Genomic DNA, 23,156 nt, shown 5'->3' on the forward strand with positions numbered 1-23,156 from the left:
TATCCCTCCTGAATATTGAATATCCCTGGATGTTGATCTCCCATCCTTGGTCACCCTGGAGCCATGTCTCTGTGATCCCAACTATATCATATTCATTAATAACTATCTGCACATTCAATTCATCCACTTTGTTACAAATGTTCCTTGCATTGACACACAAAGCCTTCAGGCTTGTTTCTATAACACTCTTAGCCCTTATAAAAGTATGTTGAAAAGTGGTCCTTTTTGATTTTTGCCCTGGATTTGCCTGCCTGCCATCTTTACTTTACACTTCTACCCTCATTTTACACCTCTCCCTCTCTCTCTCTCTCTCTCTCTGCGCTTGTTCCCATCCCCCTGCCACATCAGTCAGGGCATTGAGTTCAAGAGCAGTGATCAGAGCTCAGATGGAATACTGCATGCAGTTCTAACCACCACTCGAGGAAGGATGTGATAGTGTCGGAAAGGGTGCATTGGCATGAGTATCTGAATAGCTTGGGCATAGAAGGTTATGAGCCAAGAGCTGGAAGATGCGATTAATACAGATGGATGTGCGTTGTTCAATTGAAGTCAAAGTAGAGTTTATTGTCATATGTACCAGTATGAGTCGGCGCAGGTGCAATTTCACTGGTATACACATTTTTAAGATAATATGCAAGGAAGAGACTAAGGAGTAGCTTTAATACTTTGAGATAGATTGAGGTTTGAGATTTATAAAGGTTTATTTGGTTGCAGTATTGAGTAAAAATGTACAGAACTGTGGATTTTAAAGTTGTGGCATAACTGCATAATTATACAACCAGGTGATGGTTGTGCTCATTAGGAACAGTGTTACAAACCAAGGATGTCAACATCAAGTGTACTTTGTATCATTTGGCACATCTGAACAGGACGAAAACGTGGTTTGTTTTTGTAGCAAAGTATTGACGAAATAGCTCGAAGGTTTTTAACTGAAAGGATTGAAGGATATTTTGTACATTTCCATTATTCTCTAGTGTATTATTGATTCATAGAACATAGAATAGTACAGCACATTACAGGCCCTTCGGCCCACAATGTTGTGCTGACTCTCAAACCCTGCCTCCCATATAACCCCCCTCCTTAATTTCCTCCATATACCTGTCTAGTAGTCTCTTAAATTTCACTAGTGTATCTGCCTCCACCACTGACTCAGGCAGTGCACTCCACATACCAACCACTGCACCAACGCACCAAAAACCTTCCTCTAATATCCCCTATGAACTTCTCTCCCCTTACATTAAAGCCGCGTCCTCTTGTACTGAGCAGTGGTGCCCTGGGGAAGAGGCGCTGGCTGTCCACTCTGTCTATTCCTCTTAATATCTTGTACACCTCTATCATGTCTCCTGTCATCCTCCTTCTCTCCAAAGAGTAAAGCCCTAGCTCCCTTAATCTCTGATCATAATCCATACTCTTTAAACCAGGCAGCATCCTGGTAAATCTCCTCTGTACCCTTTCCAATGCTTCCACATCCTTCCTATAGTGAGGCGACCAGAACTGGACACAGTACTCCAAGTGTGGCCTAACTAGAGTTTTATACGGCTGCATCATTACATCACGACTCTTAAACTCTATCCCTTGATTGATGAAAGCTAACACCCCATAAGCTTTCTTAACTACCCTATCTACCTGTGAGAAAACTTTCAGGGATCTGTGGACATGTACCCCCAGATCCCTCTGCTCTTCCACACTACCAAGTATCCTGCCATTTACTATGTACTCTGCCTTGCAGTTTGTCCTTCCAAAGTGTACCACCTCACACTTCTCTGGGTTGAACTCCATCTGCCACTTCTCGGCCCACTTCTGCATCCTATCAATGTCTCTCTGCAATCTTCTACATTATCTACAACTGTCGTGGTTACTTGAAATGACCAGGAGACGCAGACAATTCTTCGAGAAGTTTAAACCTTTATTTGCAAACAAAGGCTGAGGCAATCAATGAACTTGTCACCGAAAGCCCACCGAGCTCCAGTGTACAGCATTCTTTATAGTAATTTCTTATCTCAGTTACATCCCGGTTTCATCAGCATACCCAATCAATTTATAATTGCATATTATCTATATATTAACTAATCAATCGCTGTTGCCTAGCTCTCGGTGCATCACCATTATTTTTCACCTATTCGCATTGGGACCTTATTCGTGGCCAAGATTATGTTTTCCAGACAACCTCCCTCACATTTCATTCCTGCTCGCACCATCCTGTCCGCCACCGTTATCTCGTACTAAACAAAGGCTGAGTGTAATACATGGGATACATCTCAGGTAATAGTGCTGCTAAACAAACAGGTGTTCTGTAAGTGCCATAATATGCAGCTAAGAGAGTACAAAGTATCTAGTGAAAACAACACATAACAAAATGTGTCTAGTAAAATAATACATACTAATATTCAGTACCTAGAAGTGATTACATAGTATAGTAAATAGCTCATACATAGTGATTATATTTCAGGTATATATAGTGGTTATGTCAGATATATTTCTCAATACAACACCACCAACCTTTGTGTCGTCTGCAAACTTGCTAACCCACCTTTTTTACCCCCACATCCAGGTCGTTAAGAAAAATCACAAAAAGTAGAGGTCCCAGAACAGATCCTTGAGGGACACCACTAGTCACAACCCTCCAATCTGAATGTACTCCCTCCACCACGACCCTCTGCCTTTTACAGGCAAACCAATTCTGAATCCACCTGGTCAAACCTCCCTGGATCCCATGCCTTCTCACTGTCTGAATAAGCCTACCATGTGGAACCTTGTCAAATGCCTTAGTAAAATCCATGTAGATCACATCCACTGCACTACTCTCATCTATATGCCTGGTCACCTTCTCAGAGAACTCTATCAGGCTTGTTAGGCACGATCTGTCCTTCACAAAGCCATGCTGACTGTCCCTGATCAGACCATGATTCTCTAAATGCCCATAGATCCTATCTCTTAGAATCTTTCCCAACAGCTTTCCCACCACAGACGAAAGGCTCACTGGTCTATAATTACCTGGACTAACCCTACTACCTTTTTTGAACAAGGGGACTACATTCACCTCCCTCCAATCCTCCGGTACCATTTCTGTGGACAACGAGGACATAAAGATCCTAGCCAGAGGTTCAGCAATCTCTTCCTTTGCCTCGTGGAGCAGCCTGGGGAATATTCCATCAGGCCCTGGGGACTTATCCATCCTAATGTATTTTAACAACAACACCTCCTCTCCCTTAATAATAATATGCTCCAGAACATCAGCCTCACTCATATTGTCCTCACCGTCATCAAGTTCCCTCTCAGTGGTGAATACCGAAGAGAAGTATTCATTGAGGACCTTGCTCACTTCCACAGCCTCCAGGCACATCTTCCCACTTCTGTCTCTAATCGGTCCTACCTTCACTCCTGTCATCCTTTTGTTCTTCACATAATTGAAGAATGCCTTGGGGTTTTCCTTTACCCTACTCGCCAAAGCCTTCTCATGCCCCCTTCTTGCTCTTCTTAGCCCCTTCTGAAGCTCCTTTCTTGCTACCCTATATTCCTCAATAGACCCATCTGATCCTTGCTTCCTAAACCTCGTGTATGCTGCCTTCTTCCACCTGACTAGATTTTCCACTTCACTTGTCACCCATGGTTCCTTCATCCTACCATTCTTTATCTTCCTCACCGGGACAGATTTCTCCCTAACATCCTGCAAGATACCCCTAAACATCGACCACCCGTCCATAGTACATTTCCCTGCAAAAACATCATCCCAATTCACATCCGCAGGTTCAAGCCTTATAGCTTCGTAATTTGCCCTTCCCCAATTAAAAGTTTTCCTGTCCTCTCTGATTCTATCATTTTCCTTAAAGGTCACTGTCCCGCAGATGCTCACCCACTGAGAGATCTGTGACCTGACCCGGTTCGTTACCTCATACTAGATCTAGTATGGCATTCCCCCTAGTCGGCCTGTCAACATACTGTGACAGGAATCCATCCTGGACACACTTAACTGTTACGTACCCCGTAACTGGGTCACTTACCAGCAAAGATAGAGAGGTCCGTTGAAGTCTGATGATACTATTTTTAACAGTATTTATTGATAAAATACACAAAAATAATATCAATGCAAACATACAGATAATATATATTGTCAATACTAAATCTAAAAGCGCGGGTATAATAATACTCAATAAGAAATAGCTCTATCGTTGTCTAGGGGATAATGTATTGTCCGATGGAAATATAAAAGTCACTTTAGTTCATTCAAGCTGTAGGCTGCAGCCTTCTTTGGTTGGAGAGAAAGACGGAGGTTTAACTTGCCCATTCCTTTTATGATGTCAATCCTTCGAGAGTCGTTGGGGGACTGGTTTCCTCTTTGTGGTTAGCTAAAGCTGTGCTTCCGTGGCAAGACCCACCAATTTCGAGGCAAATGGAAAGGGACGCACGTGGGCTGTTTCCACCGGCTTTCGCTATTATGCTGTTACACGAGTTCTAGCGTTTCTTCTGGTGCGTCTGAGGGGCTGTTCCCACAGACTGTCTTTTATCCTGACTCATAGAGTCTCAGATGTCAATCAGGTTGGGATGATGCAATCCCTTCACCAACCCCCCCCCCCCCTCGGTTCATTGCCTGGGGGCTTCAATGCATCGTACAGGATTCAATACACAATTCCGTCTCCAAGAGACAATAGCCGGTATCAATGGTTCTGCCTTTCGGGGGCCAGGACACATTCCAAACTCTTTGTGGATTCTGCATGTCTTTCTCTCATTTCCTGGGTCTCCTGAACTGACTTAATAGTGATCTTGCGATTCTCACAAAGGAGGGGGCTACCCTGCACCCTTCGGCCCCTCAGAGCTGTGGCACATTCGTAACATAACAAACTCTGCCCCATCTAAACCCTTGGAACTAATCAAGTGCCAATCAATATTAGGGAAGTTAAAGTCACCCATGATAACAACTCTGTCATTTTTACACCTTTCCAAAATCTGCCTCCCAATCTGCTTCTCGGTATCTCTGCTGCTACCAGGGGGCCTATTGAATACCCCCAGTAGAGTAACTGCTCCCTTCCTGTTCCTGACTTCCATCCATACTGACTCAAAAGAGGATCCTGTTGCATTACTCACTCTTTCTGCAGCTGTAATAGTATCCCTGACCAGTAATGCCACCCCTCCTCCCCTTTTCCCCCCTCTCTATCCCTTTTAAAGCACTGAAATCCAGGAATATTGAGAATCCATTCCTGCCAAGTCTCTGTCATGGCCACTACATCATAATTCCATGTATGTATCCAAGCTCTCAGTTCATCACCTTTGTTCCTGTTGCTTCTTGCATTGAAGTACACGCACTTTAGCCCTTTTACCTTACTACCTTTATTCTGCTTCTCTTTCCTCAAAACATCTCTATTTATTGGATCTGGCTTTACTCCATGCACTTCTTTCACTGCTCTAGCGCTCCGGGTCCCAACCCCTTTGCAAATTAGTTTAAACCTACCAGCAAGGATATTGCTCCCCCTCGAGTTCAGGTGCAACCCATCCAACCTGTACAGGTCCCACCTTCCCCAGAAGAGATCCCAATGGTCCAAAAATCTAAAACCCTGCCCCCTGCACCAACTCCTCAGCCACACATTCAACTGCTATCTCCAAAATTCTTATCATCACTATCACGTAGTACTGGCAGCAATCCTGAGAATGCCACTCTTGAGGTCCTGTTCTTCAGCTTTCTGCCTGGTTCCCAAAACCCACACTTCAGGACCTCATCCCTCTTCCTGCCTATGTCGTTGGTCCCAACATGTATCACGACTTCTGGTTGCTTTCCCTCTCGTACCAGGATGTCATGCACCTGGTCAGAGACATCCCGGATCCTGGCACCCGGGAGGCAACAAACCATGCGGGTGTCCTTCTCACATCCACAAAATCTCCTGTCTGCTTCCCTGACTATAGAGTCTCCAGTGACGACAGCTCTCCTCTTCTCCGTCCCATCCTTCTGCACCACAGGGTCAGACTCAGTGCCAGAGGCCCTGCCACCGTGGCTCACACCTGGTCGGTCGTCCTCACCAACAGTATCCAGGACAGTGAACTTATTAATCAGGGGAATGGCTACAGGGGTGCTCTGCACTACCTGTCTACTCTCCTTTGCTTTCCCCCCTTGGACTGTCACCCAACGATCTGCTTCCGGCAGCCTAGGTGTGACTACCTCCCTGTAGCTCTCATCTGTGACTGCCTCATTCTCCCTTATGAGTCGAAGGTCATCCAGCTGCTGTTCCAGATTCCTCACACGGTCTTCCAGATCACCCAGCCGCAAGCACTTCTGGCAGATGTGACTCTGCGGGAGAGGGGAGTTCCCCAAGACTGCCACATCTCACAGGAGAGGCACATCACCATCTCAGGAGGCATTGTAAAGACTAACTGGGAACAAGCTCGTCCTCCGCCTCTTCTCATCGAAACCTCACGAGTCAAAGCCTCAAACCGCCACTCCTTCACTGGCCCACTCACGCACTGGCCTCTTTCCACAGCATGTTGTTATTAATGTTTTTAATGCTTATGTTTAATGTTTATTAATGCTTTCCACAGCATGTTAAAATGCACTGTTGTTGGCCGAATCAAAGATAGGGACAAATTTGCATATAGGAGGGAGATTGAAATTCTAGCTGAATGGTGCCACAGCAACAACCTCTCACACATCAGCAAAACCAAAGAGTTGATTCTTTACTACAGGAGGAGGAAACCAAAAGCCCATGAGCCAGTCCTTATCAGGGTTTCAGAGGTGGAGAGGATTAGGATATATAAATTCTTCAGTGTTATCATTTCAGAGGATCTATCCTGGGTCCAGGACATAGCAGGCATAGCAATGCCTCTATTGGAAGTTTGCAAAGATTTGGCATGTCATCTAAAACTGACAAACTTCTATGGATGAGTAGTGGAGAGTATCCTGACTGGTTGTATCATGGCCTGGAAACATCAATGCCCTTGAATGGAAAGATGTAGAAAAGTTGTGAATGTGGCTCAGTCCATCACAGCTAAAATCCTCTCCACTGCTGATCACATCCACAGGAAAGCCACACCATCCAGGCCATGCTGTCTTCTCACTGCAGCAATCAGGAAGTAGATACAGTTGGCCCTCCTTATCCGCGGGGGATTAGTTCTGGGACCCCCCCCCCCGTGGATACCAAAAAATGTGGATGCTGAAGTCCCTTATTTAGCTGACTAGTGAGGTGGTCTTTAGGACCCAGAGGAACCCCGGACTTTATTTAACCTGTCTCAGTGCAGTGGTCTTTAGGACCTGACGCAGCTCTGAATCCACAGTGTTTCTGTTCACGAAAATAATCACGATTGAAAATAAAGTGGAAGTAATAAAGAGATCGGAAAGAAGTGAAATGCCATCGGTCATTGGAAAAGCGTTAGGCTACAGTCGGTCAACGATCGGAACAATTTTAATGGAGCATGTGAAAAGCCCTGCCCTGAAGAAAGCTACAATTATTACTAAGCAACGCAGTGGTTTAATTATTGAAATACAGGCATTTCTTAAGTTTTATATGCATAGAAAGGTAAAATGTATACAATATACAAAGACAAAACGTTTGACTAACTGACGCTAAATAATACCGGATGTACCTGTTCCGACTTCAAATCTGACTTAAGGACGGACTCAGGAACGGAACTTGTTCATAACCCAGGGACTGCCTGTACTTTTAAATCATCTCTAGATTACTTATAGTACCTAATACAATTTAAGTGCTATGTAAATAGTTGTTATACTGTAATGTTTAGGGAATAATGACAAGAAAAAATAGTCTGTACATGCTCAAATAATGAGTGCTGGAGAGAGAACTTCTGGGTTTTCCTGATCTGCGGTTGGTTGAACCCGTGGATAAGGAGGGCCGACTGTACAGGAACCTCAGGTCTCACATCAGCAAGTTTATGAATATCTATTACCCCAATATCAAACTCTTGAATCAGAGGGGATAACTTCACTTACCTCAACACTGAACTGATAGCACAACTCACTTTCAAGGACTCCCAAACTCATGTTTTCAGTATCTTTATTTATTTATTATTTTCTCTTTTGCGTTTGCACAATTTATCGTCTTATGCACATTGGTTGTCCGTTTCTTTTCTATGCAGCTTTTCATTGATTTTATTGTGCATCTTTGTATTTACTGTGAATACTGACAAGAAAGTCACATAAATGTATGTATGTGACATACATAAATGTACTTGTATTGAATTTATTTTGAACTTTATTAGTGCACTGGGTCTGAAGGCTCAATTAACAACTGAAGAAATGAAAATTTAAATACAAACTTTTAAGAGACAGACATTTAAAGTCTTAATGCAAAGAAGAGAAAGCAGTAAACTCAAGTACAACCAGATGCACTCATGCGGGAAAAATAAAGTCTATACAATTATAACAGACTGGTGCTGGTATCCAGCAGGGAACAAGAGAGGCTCAAGCTACAGATGGTGGACAAACTCTAAGCACCAGCAACAATGGAGACAATAAAAGATAGCAGCAATTTAATTTCATTGGCGGAACAAAAATATCAATTTTTAGACAGTGATCTGGAAAAAGTTTGTACAGCTAGTAAAATTAAGTAAATTATAATGTGTAGTAAGTCTGGAGAAAAATAAGGAACAAAAATAGGTGGCAATGATACTTGTATTTCTAATTTTGACCAGAAAAGAGATCAGTTAAAGTGCATAAATGACATAATTTTCATTACTTTTTCTGCGGTGTTGGACTGATCTGGCTTCTGTGTGTTTTTGCCCCGCTGGTGTAGAAGCTGGGAACCAAGGCTTGGCTTGGGCCAACTCTGGGTACTCTCAGGGTGGATCTAGGACGCGTACTGGTTCGGGGTGCTGTTAGCTTGCTTCTATTATTTGCACGATATGTGTTTTTTCCTATCTCTTTCTCTGTGCAGTGGTTTTTGGTCTTTTTTTTAATTGGGTAGTTTGAGTTTCTTGCTTTGTGGCTGCCACAAGCAGACAAATTTCAAAGTGTCTAATTTACATATTCTTTGATGATAAATGTATTTTAAATCCTGAATCTTGAATTGTTTGAACTACATGGAGAAACTTGCAGACAAATTCAAATATCCGTGAGTAAGGATTTTGAGTAGCTGGAAGGGTGAGCCGGTATTATGCTGCCACCTAGTGGTAAAGGTTGAAAAATGACTGGCTGGCAGCTTTCTACAGGGAAATGCCATTAGGAATGTTGTGGGGAAATTTCAGCCTATGGCAACTAAACTCAAAAACCAAGGTCACGTGAATCTTTTTTGTGGAACTGCAATCTGCAGATGATACATGCATTTAAACATAGAAAATAGGTGCAGGAGTAGGCCATTCAGCCCTTCGAGCCGAATTTACTTACATTAAGGCTGAGCTTCAATTATCCATTCTTATCCACTCATTATCCACTCTTCTACTGAAGCAGTTAAGAGGAAGGAGATTACATTTAGCATCTTGAAGGATGAAATCCACTGTCTTTCTCTTTGCTGTACCACAATCCTTTCTGATAATGATTCATGATGAGATCCTGGAAAACACAACGCACTTCCCATATTTCAGGAGCTATTCATTAGAAGAGGTAGACGTTAATGATAAAATTTGACATAGCCATCAAATGCTTCCTGGCAGTCTTTGGTTGAAAGAGTATCTGATTTTCAACTTAGGTCAAATCTCATGATGTAAGCTTTCTTGACTACTACACATTACACACACAGCATTCCCATTTACTTTTGGTAATTGCTCAAAGTGCTTAAGGAGAAGACTGGATGGTATTGAGGACCTCAAAACTGTATTGTGATCACACAGAAGCCTTGAATAAGCAGAAGTGCACTATAACCACAAACTCCCCACCTACTGCTCCATTTGTATGAAGGTCTGCAGTTCCCTCGTCAACCCCATCAGCATCTCAGAATCTATAAAGGCTGTATTGTACCAGACTGGCAATGCTTTGGAACCCGTGTCATCGTTTTGTTAAAAAAGAAAACTAAAATGATTAAGGAAAATGTAAGAAATTGGCCAATCGCAGTCAGCAAAAGAGGTCAAATTATAGTGTGTGAATCTAGAACTAGAGGTTATGGGTCAAGACTCAAAGATGAACTGTATAAGAAAACTTGAAGAGGAGCTACTTCATTGATGGTGGAGAGTGGAATGAGTTGCCAACAGAAGAGGTGGATGTTGTTTCCATTTCAACACTTAAGAGAAATTTGGATAGTTATATGGATGAGATGTGTCCAGATTGATGTGACTAGGTCAGGGGTTGGCAACCCGCGGCTCCGGAGTCGCATGCGACTCTTTCATTTCTGTGCTGCGGCTCCCCGTGGTTTGTTAGTTTTTGAAATGTAATTCAAAATTTGAAGATTATGGTGATCTTGTACAATCTAAATCAAATGTTGTGACGACCCCATTTCCTGGCACATCCGAACTGGCTCACAATTAGCCACCGTTCCGGCTAAGGGAGATAGCCTACGGGGGTTTGTGAGTACGTGTCTTTTGGAGCATCCGCGCCCACGGGGGGGGGGGGGGGGGTGCAGGTTGAGGGAGGCTTTAAAGCAAGGTTGTTTAGTTCGAATAAAGTTATCTTTGACTGCAGTGTCATTATTTTAGCGCTGCGTGTAGCACACCGCTACAACGTATTTTTTATCGCTATTAATATACATCACCACTGCCAATGCCTGACACCCGCCAGTGCGCGATTTCTTTTAATTCTTCGATCCAAGGTAGGCTAACTATGGAGTAACCTTCAACCCAACGTCTTTTTTTCGGAGTTCAAAATGTTTTCGTTGCATGCAGAAATGTAATTTCGTTTTCTCTGCAGGAGTTCATCAATTTCATAAATACAACACATTATAGTTTGTTTATACATAGCATAAAGGCAAAAAAACCGTTGTATGCAGTGTTATTTCATTTTAAATGTCAAACGGGTTTTGTGGCTCCCAGTGTTTTCTTTTCTGTGGGAAATGGGTCCATATGGCTCTTTCAGTGGTAAATGTTGCTGACCCCTGGACTAGTAGGCTAATGGTTCGGCATGGATTACATGGTCTGAATGGCCTTTACCTGTACTGTAGTGTTCTATGAGTAAGTTATGACAATTTTGTTGTGTAAGCTTTGACAGTCTTGAATTTTTTTAAAACCTTATTTCTGTTTCTTGTGGACTACTTGATGTACACAACTGTGTACTTGTTTTCTTCTTGAGCAACTGCATAATTTCATCTTTTTGCAACATTCTAGGAGAGGTGAAATGCAGCATCACCTGAGTCAGTTTTTAGACAAACATTTGCCATATTTACCATTCATCTATATTCTTCTCCACTTTTTCTTAAGTTTTTTGTAAGGAGAATTTTGGTTTCAGTTGTAGAAGACAGTATTGTGTGCTTGTGAAAAAGCAATATTTAATCGGATGAAAAAGTATATTAGCAAATGACGTTTATTCCATTGCCATGTTCTGGTGTATGTATATGCTGTTATGTTTAACAGATGGAAAGATTATGAATTGAAAAGCCTGTGAAATTGATAGCAGAATTGGCATTCTCTTTCTGTTGCAAACTTTTCTGGTGAAAAAATTTAAGTTGATTGTTTTTTGCACTTCCACTAACTTTACCATTCATCCTCATGGAGCAATTCTAAGCACCGTCTACTTTCTCTCTGTAACATAAGAGACAAGAAGCTTATGTAGATGATGGAGGAGATGATTCTGGCCTATTTTTACTTTGATTAGCCTTTATACCTTTTGGTATTTGGGTATAATTGTAAACAGTGCTATGTTTGCTTAGAATGAAAATGATACAGCTTGGATAAATGTAATTGTTCTGCCACTTTTGGGAATTTTCTCTATTTGCTGGTCCTGCATGAGCATTTTAATTGAGTTAATGTGATAACAGTAATCAAAAAGGAAATATTTACCAGTAAACATTACTTTGGAAATTTTGTTAAACCATTCTTTTCTATGTAAATTGGATTCAGGACATGTATCAAATGCTATTCTAAACATTTTCCAAAATTTAATTATTTCTCTTAAGAATTCTGGTCCAATTTAGTTTCTGTAAGCGTTTTGCATTGTCTTTATTTAAGGCAGTTAGTACAATATGTACTAATGATATATATACACAGTCAAATCAGAACTATGAACTTTGCCTTTCCCTTTTTCAGTTATTTCACCATCCAGCACATCACAATTGTAAATATTCTCTATAAAATTTGAGTCACTGATGCAATAAACTTTGTAATACCTGTTGATAATGTTTGCTAATCAATAGGATTAGCCATCTAATTTGCAGTGTTTTATATTGGTCTGTGTGTGTTCTAACAAGCTTTGCTCCTTGCCTTTTGCTGTCCTTGAACTCTAACTCCTTTCCCTGCTTTTTGGGCAGTCTCCTTCAAAATGGTATTGGAAACTGGTGCCTGTAAGTGAGCCGTTACATTTCTATTTATATTTCAGTCAAACTTAATTCGTCCTTTTAACAGCAGCAATAAACAACAAAACATCTTCTGGTATACCGAAAGTTGGAGAGCCTTATCAAATTTCTGTTTGAAAGCTACCTATGGTTATGTATGCTTTGAGTTTTGTACCAGTTTTTGATTTAAAAAAAATTGGACCTATTGTGAACTATTGGTAGGCATTGATTAAGAGCCGAATGAAACAACCTCTGATTTATTTCCACCTCACCTTGATACTTCAAAGGAATTCATTTGGATATTTTAATCACTTAGAAACATTGAAATAAAGTGAATCAGACCTTAAGTAGCCTGCTAGCCTGACACTGTGTATTGCTGAGGGAGTGCCGCACTGTCAGAAATACCATCTCAGTCTGCATCAGGTGAGTTAAATGATCTCTTGTTATTTCAGTGATGGTCTACACTATTATCCCTGGTGATCAGATTAATTGATCATGATCACTTGACTCTTTGTGGGAGCAGTTGTGCATAAAGAGACTTGTATTTCCTCCTTAAAGCAGATTGAACAATTTAATTTAGTCAGTAGATATCCCATGCCTCAGATAAGTGCTCCTGACTGCACAAAGAATGTTAGCTTTGAATTCAATATCAAATGATTTGCGATTTGAGAAATAATAAAGCAAGAGCAATTATATTTAAAAAGCAAGAGGTCTTTATTTTAATATTTTGAAAATATGCAGGAAGAATGTCTAAAGTGACATTGCACACTTGTAAAAGCTAATTTTTGGCAGCAGAAAAGCTGACAATAGTGATTTACCATACAGGTAAAGTGGATAGTTGAAACGGAAGGAAAGGCCTGCATTTTGTGTTTTTAGTACCTTTCGCTTTCATTTCAGGACATTACAAAATACTGTACAGTCAATGATGTATCTTTTTTTTGTGAAGTATAATTGTAGTTGTAATGTAGAAAGCTGTGCCCAACTTTCCACAAGCTGCCATGTAATAATTGACTAGGTAGTTTGATTATCAGAGATGAGCTTCTCTACTCTTGAAATAATGCCAGGACTAATTCCACTTCTAACATGCACCAGACCCTAAGTATTTGTGCTGAAGTTTCTATTGCTCTTATCCCTGAAGTGGGAGAAGCCACTACAATGTGTCAAGTCAGACCACTTTTAACCTTTCCACTGCTAGCATGCAACTTGTTGGAAAATTCCTTTCTCTGGCTCTCAGTGAGTGCAAATATTTTAGCAACTTCGTACCATTTACCATGTTTAAGTGATGTTTCAGTTAACAAGATAACGTTTTCTGCTTCTGAAAGAGTAAGGTGTCTTGCACACCTCTTTTTCCCTTTCCATGTTTTACTACATCCATGTGGCCACTGGAAGTTGCTGAATAATTTTAAATGAACACCATTACCCTCAATGTTATTTCTGTCGCAGAATCCAAGCCAATATTTCAGTATGGGTTTCATGATGCCTTACTCAGATCTGTTGTCTTGGTTGGAAGATGGTTTGTTGTTTATTGCTGAAAATGCTGTGTTCTAGAGAACATCACTGAGCTTTAAAAAGTGATTATTTGAAAAATACAATGTTCCTCGCTTAAAAAAATTAAAGTTTAATGTTTAATGCTTTGAATATGGTTTATTAAATTGATAGTCTGATATAAATGTTCAAACTAGTTGTTGAGAACATTGGATTTACAAATGAGGCATTGGGAATTTGAGGATATTCAGCAGATTCCTTGTCAAGCATGTTTTCTCATGCAGTCACTGAATACTACTGATTTCATTGTCAAATATGTATGCACTGGAATGCTCTTACTCAACATGTCGAAACTATTTCAGCAAGACACTCCAGTGAACTGTCAACAACCCTCAAAGATATTCCAAACCACACCATCAGATCAGACATCTACTAAAATTTGCTGTGGTTTTTAACTGCAGTTCAAATAAAGGCACTTGATGCAAAGTTCCAAATGGAAAGTACTGTATATCTGGTGAATCTACTGTATTTATGAATGATGTCAGTCATCTGTGTGCCTGAAGTTAGAGAATTAACGTTAATGTCCAACCCCCCCCCCATTCTTCCTAACCGGTCTTCGGTCTTCGGCCTTCGGCCTTCTTTAGATATCAATCATTGTCAATTCACTTTAAAATTGCACCCAAGGCCCACTTAATTTATCAGCCAAATGCTTTGAGTCTGATTATGAATGAGGATTTTTGACAATTCCTGTCCTTAAACAAGGATACTATTTTCTGCATGCCTTGCACCTTTCAACATCCTTCCTGTCTGCTTTGTGTCGGTCTATTTTGATGCATGCCAACCTCATTGTGTATTGGAACCAGAAGAATACGCTGAAGGTATTATAGTGTGCTTTACATTTTCAAGTTAAGCTTCTGGCTTTATTTTTACTGAAAGTTTATAGTTTTTGCATTCATTAGTATAGAGTACTGGTAAATATATAACCAAAATGAATATTGTATTAAACAGTCAGATGAATGCATTTTCATACCATTTCTGAAAAAGTAATTGTGGAGCTGGGTTAGTGCTGTTGTTTCTGAACTGCTATTTTATTAATTCCAATTAGATTTTTGTGAATTCTAAATTCATTAAACCAGCTCACTTTCCTATTACAGTCAATGAAGCTGTAATTTGTCACAGCAGGCTTGAAATAATAAATGTAGGTTTCATTGACAACCAATTGTTTTACATCAGCAGAAGCAAAACAAACTGGGGAAAATGTTATAGCACTTTAAAACTTTTTATCATTTGTAGGTGTAAGTAATTAGGTACTGTAATTTATTTATCTGTAAAGTCTTGTACAGCTCATCATGTATAAGGATATGTTTACATGAATATTTTCAAATAGTAAAATACACATGTTATTAGAGACAACATTTTCAAGCCAATTTACTGAGCTTGATATCCAGTTGATTCACGTGGTTTATACATGTACTCTAATAAGTCGACAGTGGCATCAGCAGCGTTAATCACATCTGATTGCAGTATTTAATTTTAGAATCAATTATGACTACATGTGACCATAAGCTAAATTTCATGTTACTATATAAAAATGTTGCACAGATTGTTAAATTTAATGGGCTCTTAAAATTGTTACCTCATGTATTTTTCTTTAAAGTATGGGTATAAAGCCGATTGGTACTGATGAGTATCCAGAGATCCATTGAGCCAGGATAGATTAATACTTAAAATGACTCATTAAGTGAAATAGACTAAATTCATATCAGATTGATAATCTTCCACAATTCTATTGCTTCAGGCTAATGATGTTGCAAAAATAAAATTTCATCAAAAGACGTAACATCAATCTTCTCTGGGTTAAAGAACAAATCATTTAAAAATAAACAATAATTAACAAATTTCCTGACAGACAGGTATCCCAAGAATGTATGACAAGATACTTTGCCTTTTGTTAGAGACACTGTAACACTGAATTATCTGTAATGTCCAGAATTTAGTGAGACTTGCAGCCAAATCTTTTTTTGAACCTGAGGCTATTGAAAGAACAATGCTTTTTTTCCTCACATGCTTTGGTGTATCAGCCACACCAGGACATTCTTTGTGGTTGATTTCATGTTCTGTTATTTTTTTTAAAGAAAGGGATTTTTAATTGTGTGCCAAGTGCAGAATGGTTAGCACGTCTTTGAGAGCTTGCATATGTCATGTCTGGAATAACAATGACCCAATTTAGGTTGTAAAAGAAGGCTTGATTTACTAGTTCCAATTTATTAAAATTGCAAGTAAAATTGACACAAACAAACTCTGCAACTTCAAGAAAAGAGATGCTTGCAAAATGTACTTCTAATTTTAAAATGCATCAGCAAATTGGTCTAATGTATTTTGTGGGAACAAAGCTGAGGAAAAGATCTCAGGTGATCAACCATTCTAGTGTCATGATGGTGCATTAGGGAAGAGAGTGGCAGAGACCTGAGCTCAATCCTGATATCAGGTGCTGTCTGTGTAGAGTTTGCAGATCCCCGCTGTATCTGTGCAAGGTTTCATGCAGATTTGTAGGTTAATTGGCTACTAAATTGCCCTTCATGTGTAGGTGAGTGGTAGTATCTGGAGCAGTTGATGAATATATGGGAAGAATAAAATAAAGATTAATATGGGATTAGTATAAAGTGATTGATCATCAAATAGGAAATGGATTGAAAAGGCTTTTATTGTGCTATATCTCTCCATAACTCATGACTGATATCCTCAGTGGTGAAGTCATGAAGAAAATAGCATTTGCCAGCTTTTTTGTAGTTGAGCAATGTAGAAAACTTCAAAATATAAATCTCAACTGTTTTTTTTCTTGCATGTACACATGGAAAACCCTTAAATCTTTATTTTTTTGTGTTAGGTTCGTTATCGACGGGATCACCCCTTGAGCAAGCAGTTACCATTTTTCCCCCTAATGGAGGACTTAATGAGGGATGCTTGTGATGGTTGCTCACTTCTGGCCGTTATTCACTATTACTGCCCAGAGCTCATGAAATTAGAAGGTATTTGTACCTAAAATTATGCACTATATATATCTTTTTCTGTTGTTCCAGTGTAAAAATTAGATGTGATTTTACATACAAGTTTATATCAAATGTTTATTTTAAGCAATACATTATATGTAATATTTTTTCAACAATAATTTAAATTCTTCAATACCATTAGCTATTTCCAACTGATACCTTTTGTAGAAATATCATGTAAGAAAAGCATCAAATGAAAGAAATATGCAAAAAAATGAAGAATTGTTTCAGGTCATCTAATCTTTGAGCAAGTAATTCACTTCTTTCATCTTTTATCTGTTCAACACAACAGGCTCCCTAAAATATTGACTTAATCCTGGAGATCCCCCTTTCCACATTTCAAAAAATCATGAGTAAATATGCAGGTGGCATTGTATTAGCATTTAATAAAATTAAAAATTTAAGAAATGAGAGAGGAGTGACAAGAAGCAGAGGAGGGTAATGTCAGAACAGATCACAGTGGCATCTGAAATTCTGTGTACCCCATAACAGTTAGAGCTCCCGGTTTCAAAATAAATGACTTAAAGCTGCATTGTTTATTTATTCTCGGCAGGAGTTTGTTGTTGAAAAATACATCATGTATGGGGAAAATTAATTGGTTATTGACAGCTGAAAACAGTACAATTCAAAAATGCTGTGTTTAACGTTTGTATTCATTCCTTTAAAGACTGGTTTCTTTGAACATTAAATGGGATTCTTTTTGTCATTTCTTTTTCTTTGCAGATATTTGCCTGAAGGAAGTGACTTCAATTGCAGACAGCTTGTACAATATTCAGCTCCTGATAGATTTCTCAAATCATTACCTGAACAGAAGTTTCTATCTTACGCTTGAAGATATGCTATATGGCCCTACAGTGCTGAAGGTAAGGTCTAGTTGAGAATCCCTATTTAATAAGGCATTCCTTAAGTTGTGTCATTGCACATCTGGAGGTGGAGATTGTAAATCAACGTGTTTAGTTATCATGAGGTGATGCGGACTGTAGTCAAGTCTGTCATTCAACCATACGTGAATACAGCTGAATGAAACAGCATTACTCCAGGGCCAAGGTGCAAAACGGTAACAGTCATACACAGCACAAGGCACATATAAGATTACAAGCAAATATAAGATAGCAGTAAAATACAGTCACACAAAAGAAAATATAGTCCAAGACCCTGAGTCCATCAATGTTGCAGCAGTCTACAGTTGAGCACAATGCGATGTGACTTCTGCCGAGTGAGCACTGGGGGCAGCACCAACTCTACCTTGGATGCTATGCCTCACTGCCCCAGGCATTCCCGTGGAGCACATTAACTCCAGCGCCTCTCTCCTGGGTGTCTATAAACTGGCAACACCATGGCTTGAGGCCGATTCCTTGCTACAGTCAAAGCCACACAGATCCCCTGCTCTCCATCACTGCCATCTGCTAATGAGTAGGTGAATTGGATTTGCAGCATTCCATACTGACAACAGGGTCTTGCGATAACAAGAAAAGTAACTAAGACTATCTTTTGCTGTTAGACTGCGTGCTGCCTTCACTCACCGATCCCCCCAATGCCTCTAATGCAGGCAGCAGTACGATCTGCACCAAGTCCAGCTCCTTCAGCTTCTTCAACAAGCAATTCGCTGATGGGGTAGACCCGCTGTACTTTAAGTACAATGTTCAGCAGGGTCTTGCAATCATAAAAATAAAAGTTTAAAAAAGACAATAACACCTTTGGTTGGCACAGTAGAAGCCGCTGTACCTATGCATGCTACCATCTTACCATAAATGTGAACTGATGATGAAAGGAGTAAATGTTTAGGGTAAGATGTGCAAAAAATGTGATCTGCTTTACTCTGGGTAGCTTTCAGCTCCTTGGGTGAGTTCATGACTCAGTGCGAGAAGTTGTTTCTCTTCATAACCATCTCAAATAGGTAAACACACAAAATGCTGGAGGAACTCAGTAGGCCAGGCAGCATCTTTGGAAAAGAGTACAGTTGATATTGCGGGCCAAGGCCCTTCATTGGGTCTTGATGAAGGGTCTCAGCCCGAAATGTTGACTGTTCACTCTTTTCCGTAGATGATGCCTGGCCTGCTGAGTTCCTCCAACATTCTGTGCGTGTTGCTTAGCTTTCCAGCATCTGCAGATTTTCTCTTGTTTGTTAAATGGGTAAATCCTTATTTTAAAATGGCAGCCTCTAGTTCTATATTATTCTTGACACTCATCAGTAAGATTAACACCTATTTTTTTTATATTCCAAAATTCTGTGCAGTTGTAGCAAAACCACCCTACTTTATACATCTAGTCCAATATTTCATTGGCCACTTCCATTACAAGCTGCAGCTCTCCAGTAATTATGTTTCTCATTCAGGAATACCCAATCCTGTCTTTACAATTGTAATCTTAAGTTTCTCTGCCTTTTAAATATCAAACTAGTTTTCTACTTTTTCTGCCAAAGAAAATGTTTTCACTTTTTCCCAAATTATATTCCAATACAAAAAACAAATAGCTGGCATAACTCATGGGCATCATCTGTAGAGGCAAAAGAATAGTTAACTTTTGGTTCAAAGCCCTGCATCAGTGCAGAGTGGATTTTATTTGCCATTATTAGGCAGTTTGTAAATGAAATTTCCAGGTTCTATTGCACATGGTCATGAACCATTTGTTACAAGAGAAATGAGTGCAAGCATCCATTCAAATTACTGAAATCCACCCTTACAGAATTCACAACTCAATATCTAAAAATATGAGAAATGAAATGAATTTCATACTTGGAATTTATATCAGGAGAACAACTAAATAAATGCATCAATAACTGCTAATTGAAAATAAAATTTATTATTTTGACACAACTTCATTTTATGGAAAATTCCAATATGCCCTTTCTTGAAATGGAATTCCCCTCCATTCCATTAATGTGGTGGGGTGGTTGGGGTCACCTATTGCTTACAGATCATTTCTAGCTTTTTTTGATTAATGGAATATAATTGATGAAACATCAATGGTTGGGTCCAAGACATAATTATGTAATATCTCTGGGCTGAGTTGATTGCCCTCTGAGAACCACAACCTTTGTGGTGGCTTTGTCTACTACTGCTGGAGATTTTAGCTTGCCATCTTTAATGGAAGGTCTGGATTTTGTGTCCTGCAGAGGCTGTTAATCAGACATATTGAATGTCATGTAGCTTCCTGTGTTACAGCTACCTTAGATGAGGAGTCAGGTGTGAGCTGTTTAAATCAGCTTATCTTATGCATGGTCAACTTCTTTTCATCTGTATTGTAATAAACAGTTGAGTGCTTAACATCACTTTTTTCTTTATAGCCTAATGTTATGGTGTTCATTGCTGAGTTGTTCTGGTGGTTCGAAGTTGTGAAACCTGACTTTGTACAGCCAAGGGAAGTTCAAGAAATCAAAGATGGTATGTTGTTTTGAATGAATCTAAATTATCAATGTGATGTGACTGGTTGTCTAACATTTTCTAGAATCGCTTGATAATTTGATCACCAAAATTTGGGGCCAAGCCACAGTTTTCTTGCAACTGTTTGTTCCGGATAAAAATGTATAAAAAATATTGCCTCTTGGAAGTCTTAACACACTACATAATATCAGTATCTCTCTGTGATAATTACACTTTAATTACAAAGGAAAACATTCTCAACTATGTAAATGTAATATATACTTTCTTTTAGCTAAAACCCTCTTACAACAAAAGAACTTGCGTCCACCTCTTCCAATTTCCAATGCAACAAAAAGGAGCTTTATGGTCAGCCCAGCAAATGGTGACATGACAGCAACTCCACCACAAAGTAGCCAAGATATTGGAACCAGGTATTGCCTGCATCCTGAAGAGTTTGTGTAAGTTTGTCTCTGTCCTCTATCTTGGCATGTCCTGAAGCAGCTTGTTTTCCAACACGGGTACAGTGTTAACAAAAAGCATATGAGTGATGGCTGCTTCTGTTAAATTTAATGTTGTGTGTTTGTATTTAAAGTTTTATTATATATGATATTGGAAGTAAAATTTTGTAATACTAATCAAATGTATGGAAAAGTTAAGCATCTAACTTATCTCATTAAATCAGGCTTTTTGGATCTTTTATCAAATAAAGCCAAGGATGTTTCTCATTTCCCTTTACATGCAGCAAAGGAAGCCCTGCCTTCAGTCCATCCCACCCACTGTTGCCTTTAAGACAGAGGCAACACAAATCTTCTTTGCCTTATGAAGATAGTCAAGGTAAGACTGTTGCAGTGCATTCAAACTGGAAAATGTCCTAGTGAATATTCAGAAAAATTTTAGAAATGCAAGAGGTTGGGTATGATAATGGTGTAGCAATAATAAGAAATCATTAATAATGCAATGGGAGCACCTTGGTGATCTAGTGGATTATTTAAAGTGGTATCAGCTTGTTAATCATGTAGTTGATTTAAATTGTTGTTCTAAGTAGTTACTTTAAATCCCAACTGATTATTACTTAACTGCTTTTCCTTTTTTATTGCTGTTTGGAGCTGAAAACAAACAAAAAAAATCTAAAGACATTATAAAACAACTTTGTGTTATAATAAGTTGTTAGCGACTTTGATCATTTCTTAGTTATTGATTATTTATATTGCTAGAATAGCGATGTTTCTTTATAAGGCAGAATTCTTTATCCCTGAGAACAGTAGAAGCTGAACTATCAAATGTGTTGAAAGCTGAGGTGGGTTGTTGGGGCTATCGGTGTCAGGATTGTGAGCAACGACAGGAACGAGGATTTGTGGTCCAGGTTAGATTAGCTAAAAGATGTATTAAAAAAAGGTACTCTCAGCACCCAAGTTATTAATTTCCTTTCCAAAATTATTTTTAAGAACATCGTAAAACATCAGATCTAAAATTAACTAATTTTTAGATTTAAATTAACCAGTTATAATTTGACATTTTATATAGAATTTGATTTAGATATCCAGATTGTCAAATGATTGTGTTTGGTTTTATTTTCAATTTTACTTTTAATTAGTTTTTACCCAGTATTCTTGTCGTTTTTTGCCAGATATGCTCTAGAATGACCAGTCATCCTCCAGTACATTGTGCAAGTGGCAATTAGTTAGTATGAACCTTGAATAAACTATTCAAACATGAGCATCAACCCACTTGGTCCTCTTGAGTATTTTAACACTGGGAAATATCATCCCTCACCAAGAATTTTGACATGTATAAGGCCTTTTCTGCTTTCATCTAGACTGAGATGTGAGCAGAGTTAGGATCAAGTCTGCCAACTCAGTGATTTGTATGCCAACCTGCTCCTGAATAAAGCTTTTTTTTAATTGTCCTGAATATAAGTATGAGATCACAAATAAACACCACATAGTGACACTGAATCTTAGTGGAGATGTTAAAATTATCTATAATGAAAGTAACTAATCCCGTTTGTATTGTTTGCCAAGTTTAAATCATATTAACATCATTGCCTTTGTCATTGAAAAATATATAGTTGTGACATCAGAGTCTGATATGAGACCATAAGACTATAAAGAATAGGAATAGAATATGGTTCCTTAGCCCATCGTGTCAGCTCTGTCTTTCCATCATGGCTGATTTATTATCCCTCTCAAACCCATTTTCCTTCTTCCTGTAACCTTTGATAGATTCTTGATTAGCTATGGCGTAGAATTGTGCTTTAAATGTACTCAAATATACTCAGTTCTAAATGGATCCACTCTATTCTGCAGCTGTACCCTCTGGTCTTAAATTCACCTGTTATAGGAAACATTCACTCTATCTAGGCCTTTCAATATTCAATAGGTTTCAATGAGATTCTTATGGACTCATTCTTATAAACTCCAGTGAATATGGGCCCAGAGACATCAAACACTCCTCATATGTTAAACCTTTCATTCCTGGAATCATTCTTGTGAACCCCCTCTGAACCATCTCCAATCTTTCTTGGATAAGGGGTCAAAAGTACGTTTTGACCTATGCCTATATAAAGCCTCAGCATTACATCCTTGCTCTTATATTTTAGTTCTCTCAAAATGAATGCTAACATTCCATTTGTCTTCCTTATCACTGACTCAACTTTCTCCCCATTTAGAAAATAGTGTACCCCTTTATTCCTTCTATCAAAGTGCATGACTGTGCACCTTGCTACATTATATTCCATCTGCCACTTATTTGCCCATTCTTCCAATCTGTCGAAATCCACTGCAGACTGCCTGCTTCCTCAGCACTACCTGCCCCTCCACCTATCTTTGTATTGTCTGCAAACTTGGCCACAAAGACCTCATTTCCATGATCCAGATCATTGATATATCATCCGAATATTGACTTTCTGT

At 39.2% G+C, this 23,156-nt stretch overlaps 1 protein-coding gene across 2 annotated transcripts in view; it reads left to right on the forward strand.

The window, feature by feature from the left end:
- camsap1b (calmodulin regulated spectrin-associated protein 1b) overlaps nucleotides 1-23,156 on the forward strand; it is a 141,581-nt gene that overhangs the window by 88,044 nt on the left and 30,381 nt on the right. Inside the window, exons 5-9 of one of the 2 annotated variants that reach the window (XM_059993687.1) lie at nucleotides 16,723-16,864; nucleotides 17,609-17,748; nucleotides 20,172-20,268; nucleotides 20,540-20,705; nucleotides 20,990-21,081. In XM_059993687.1, the coding sequence (XP_059849670.1) occupies nucleotides 16,723-16,864; nucleotides 17,609-17,748; nucleotides 20,172-20,268; nucleotides 20,540-20,705; nucleotides 20,990-21,081 (637 nt within the window). The remainder of the gene's footprint in view (nucleotides 1-16,722; nucleotides 16,865-17,608; nucleotides 17,749-20,171; nucleotides 20,269-20,539; nucleotides 20,706-20,989; nucleotides 21,082-23,156) is intronic. The other variant, XM_059993688.1, reaches the window with a different exon arrangement.

Source organism: Hypanus sabinus, chromosome 18 (genome assembly GCF_030144855.1).
Source record: "Hypanus sabinus isolate sHypSab1 chromosome 18, sHypSab1.hap1, whole genome shotgun sequence".
Taxonomy (NCBI): Eukaryota; Metazoa; Chordata; class Chondrichthyes; order Myliobatiformes; family Dasyatidae; genus Hypanus; species Hypanus sabinus.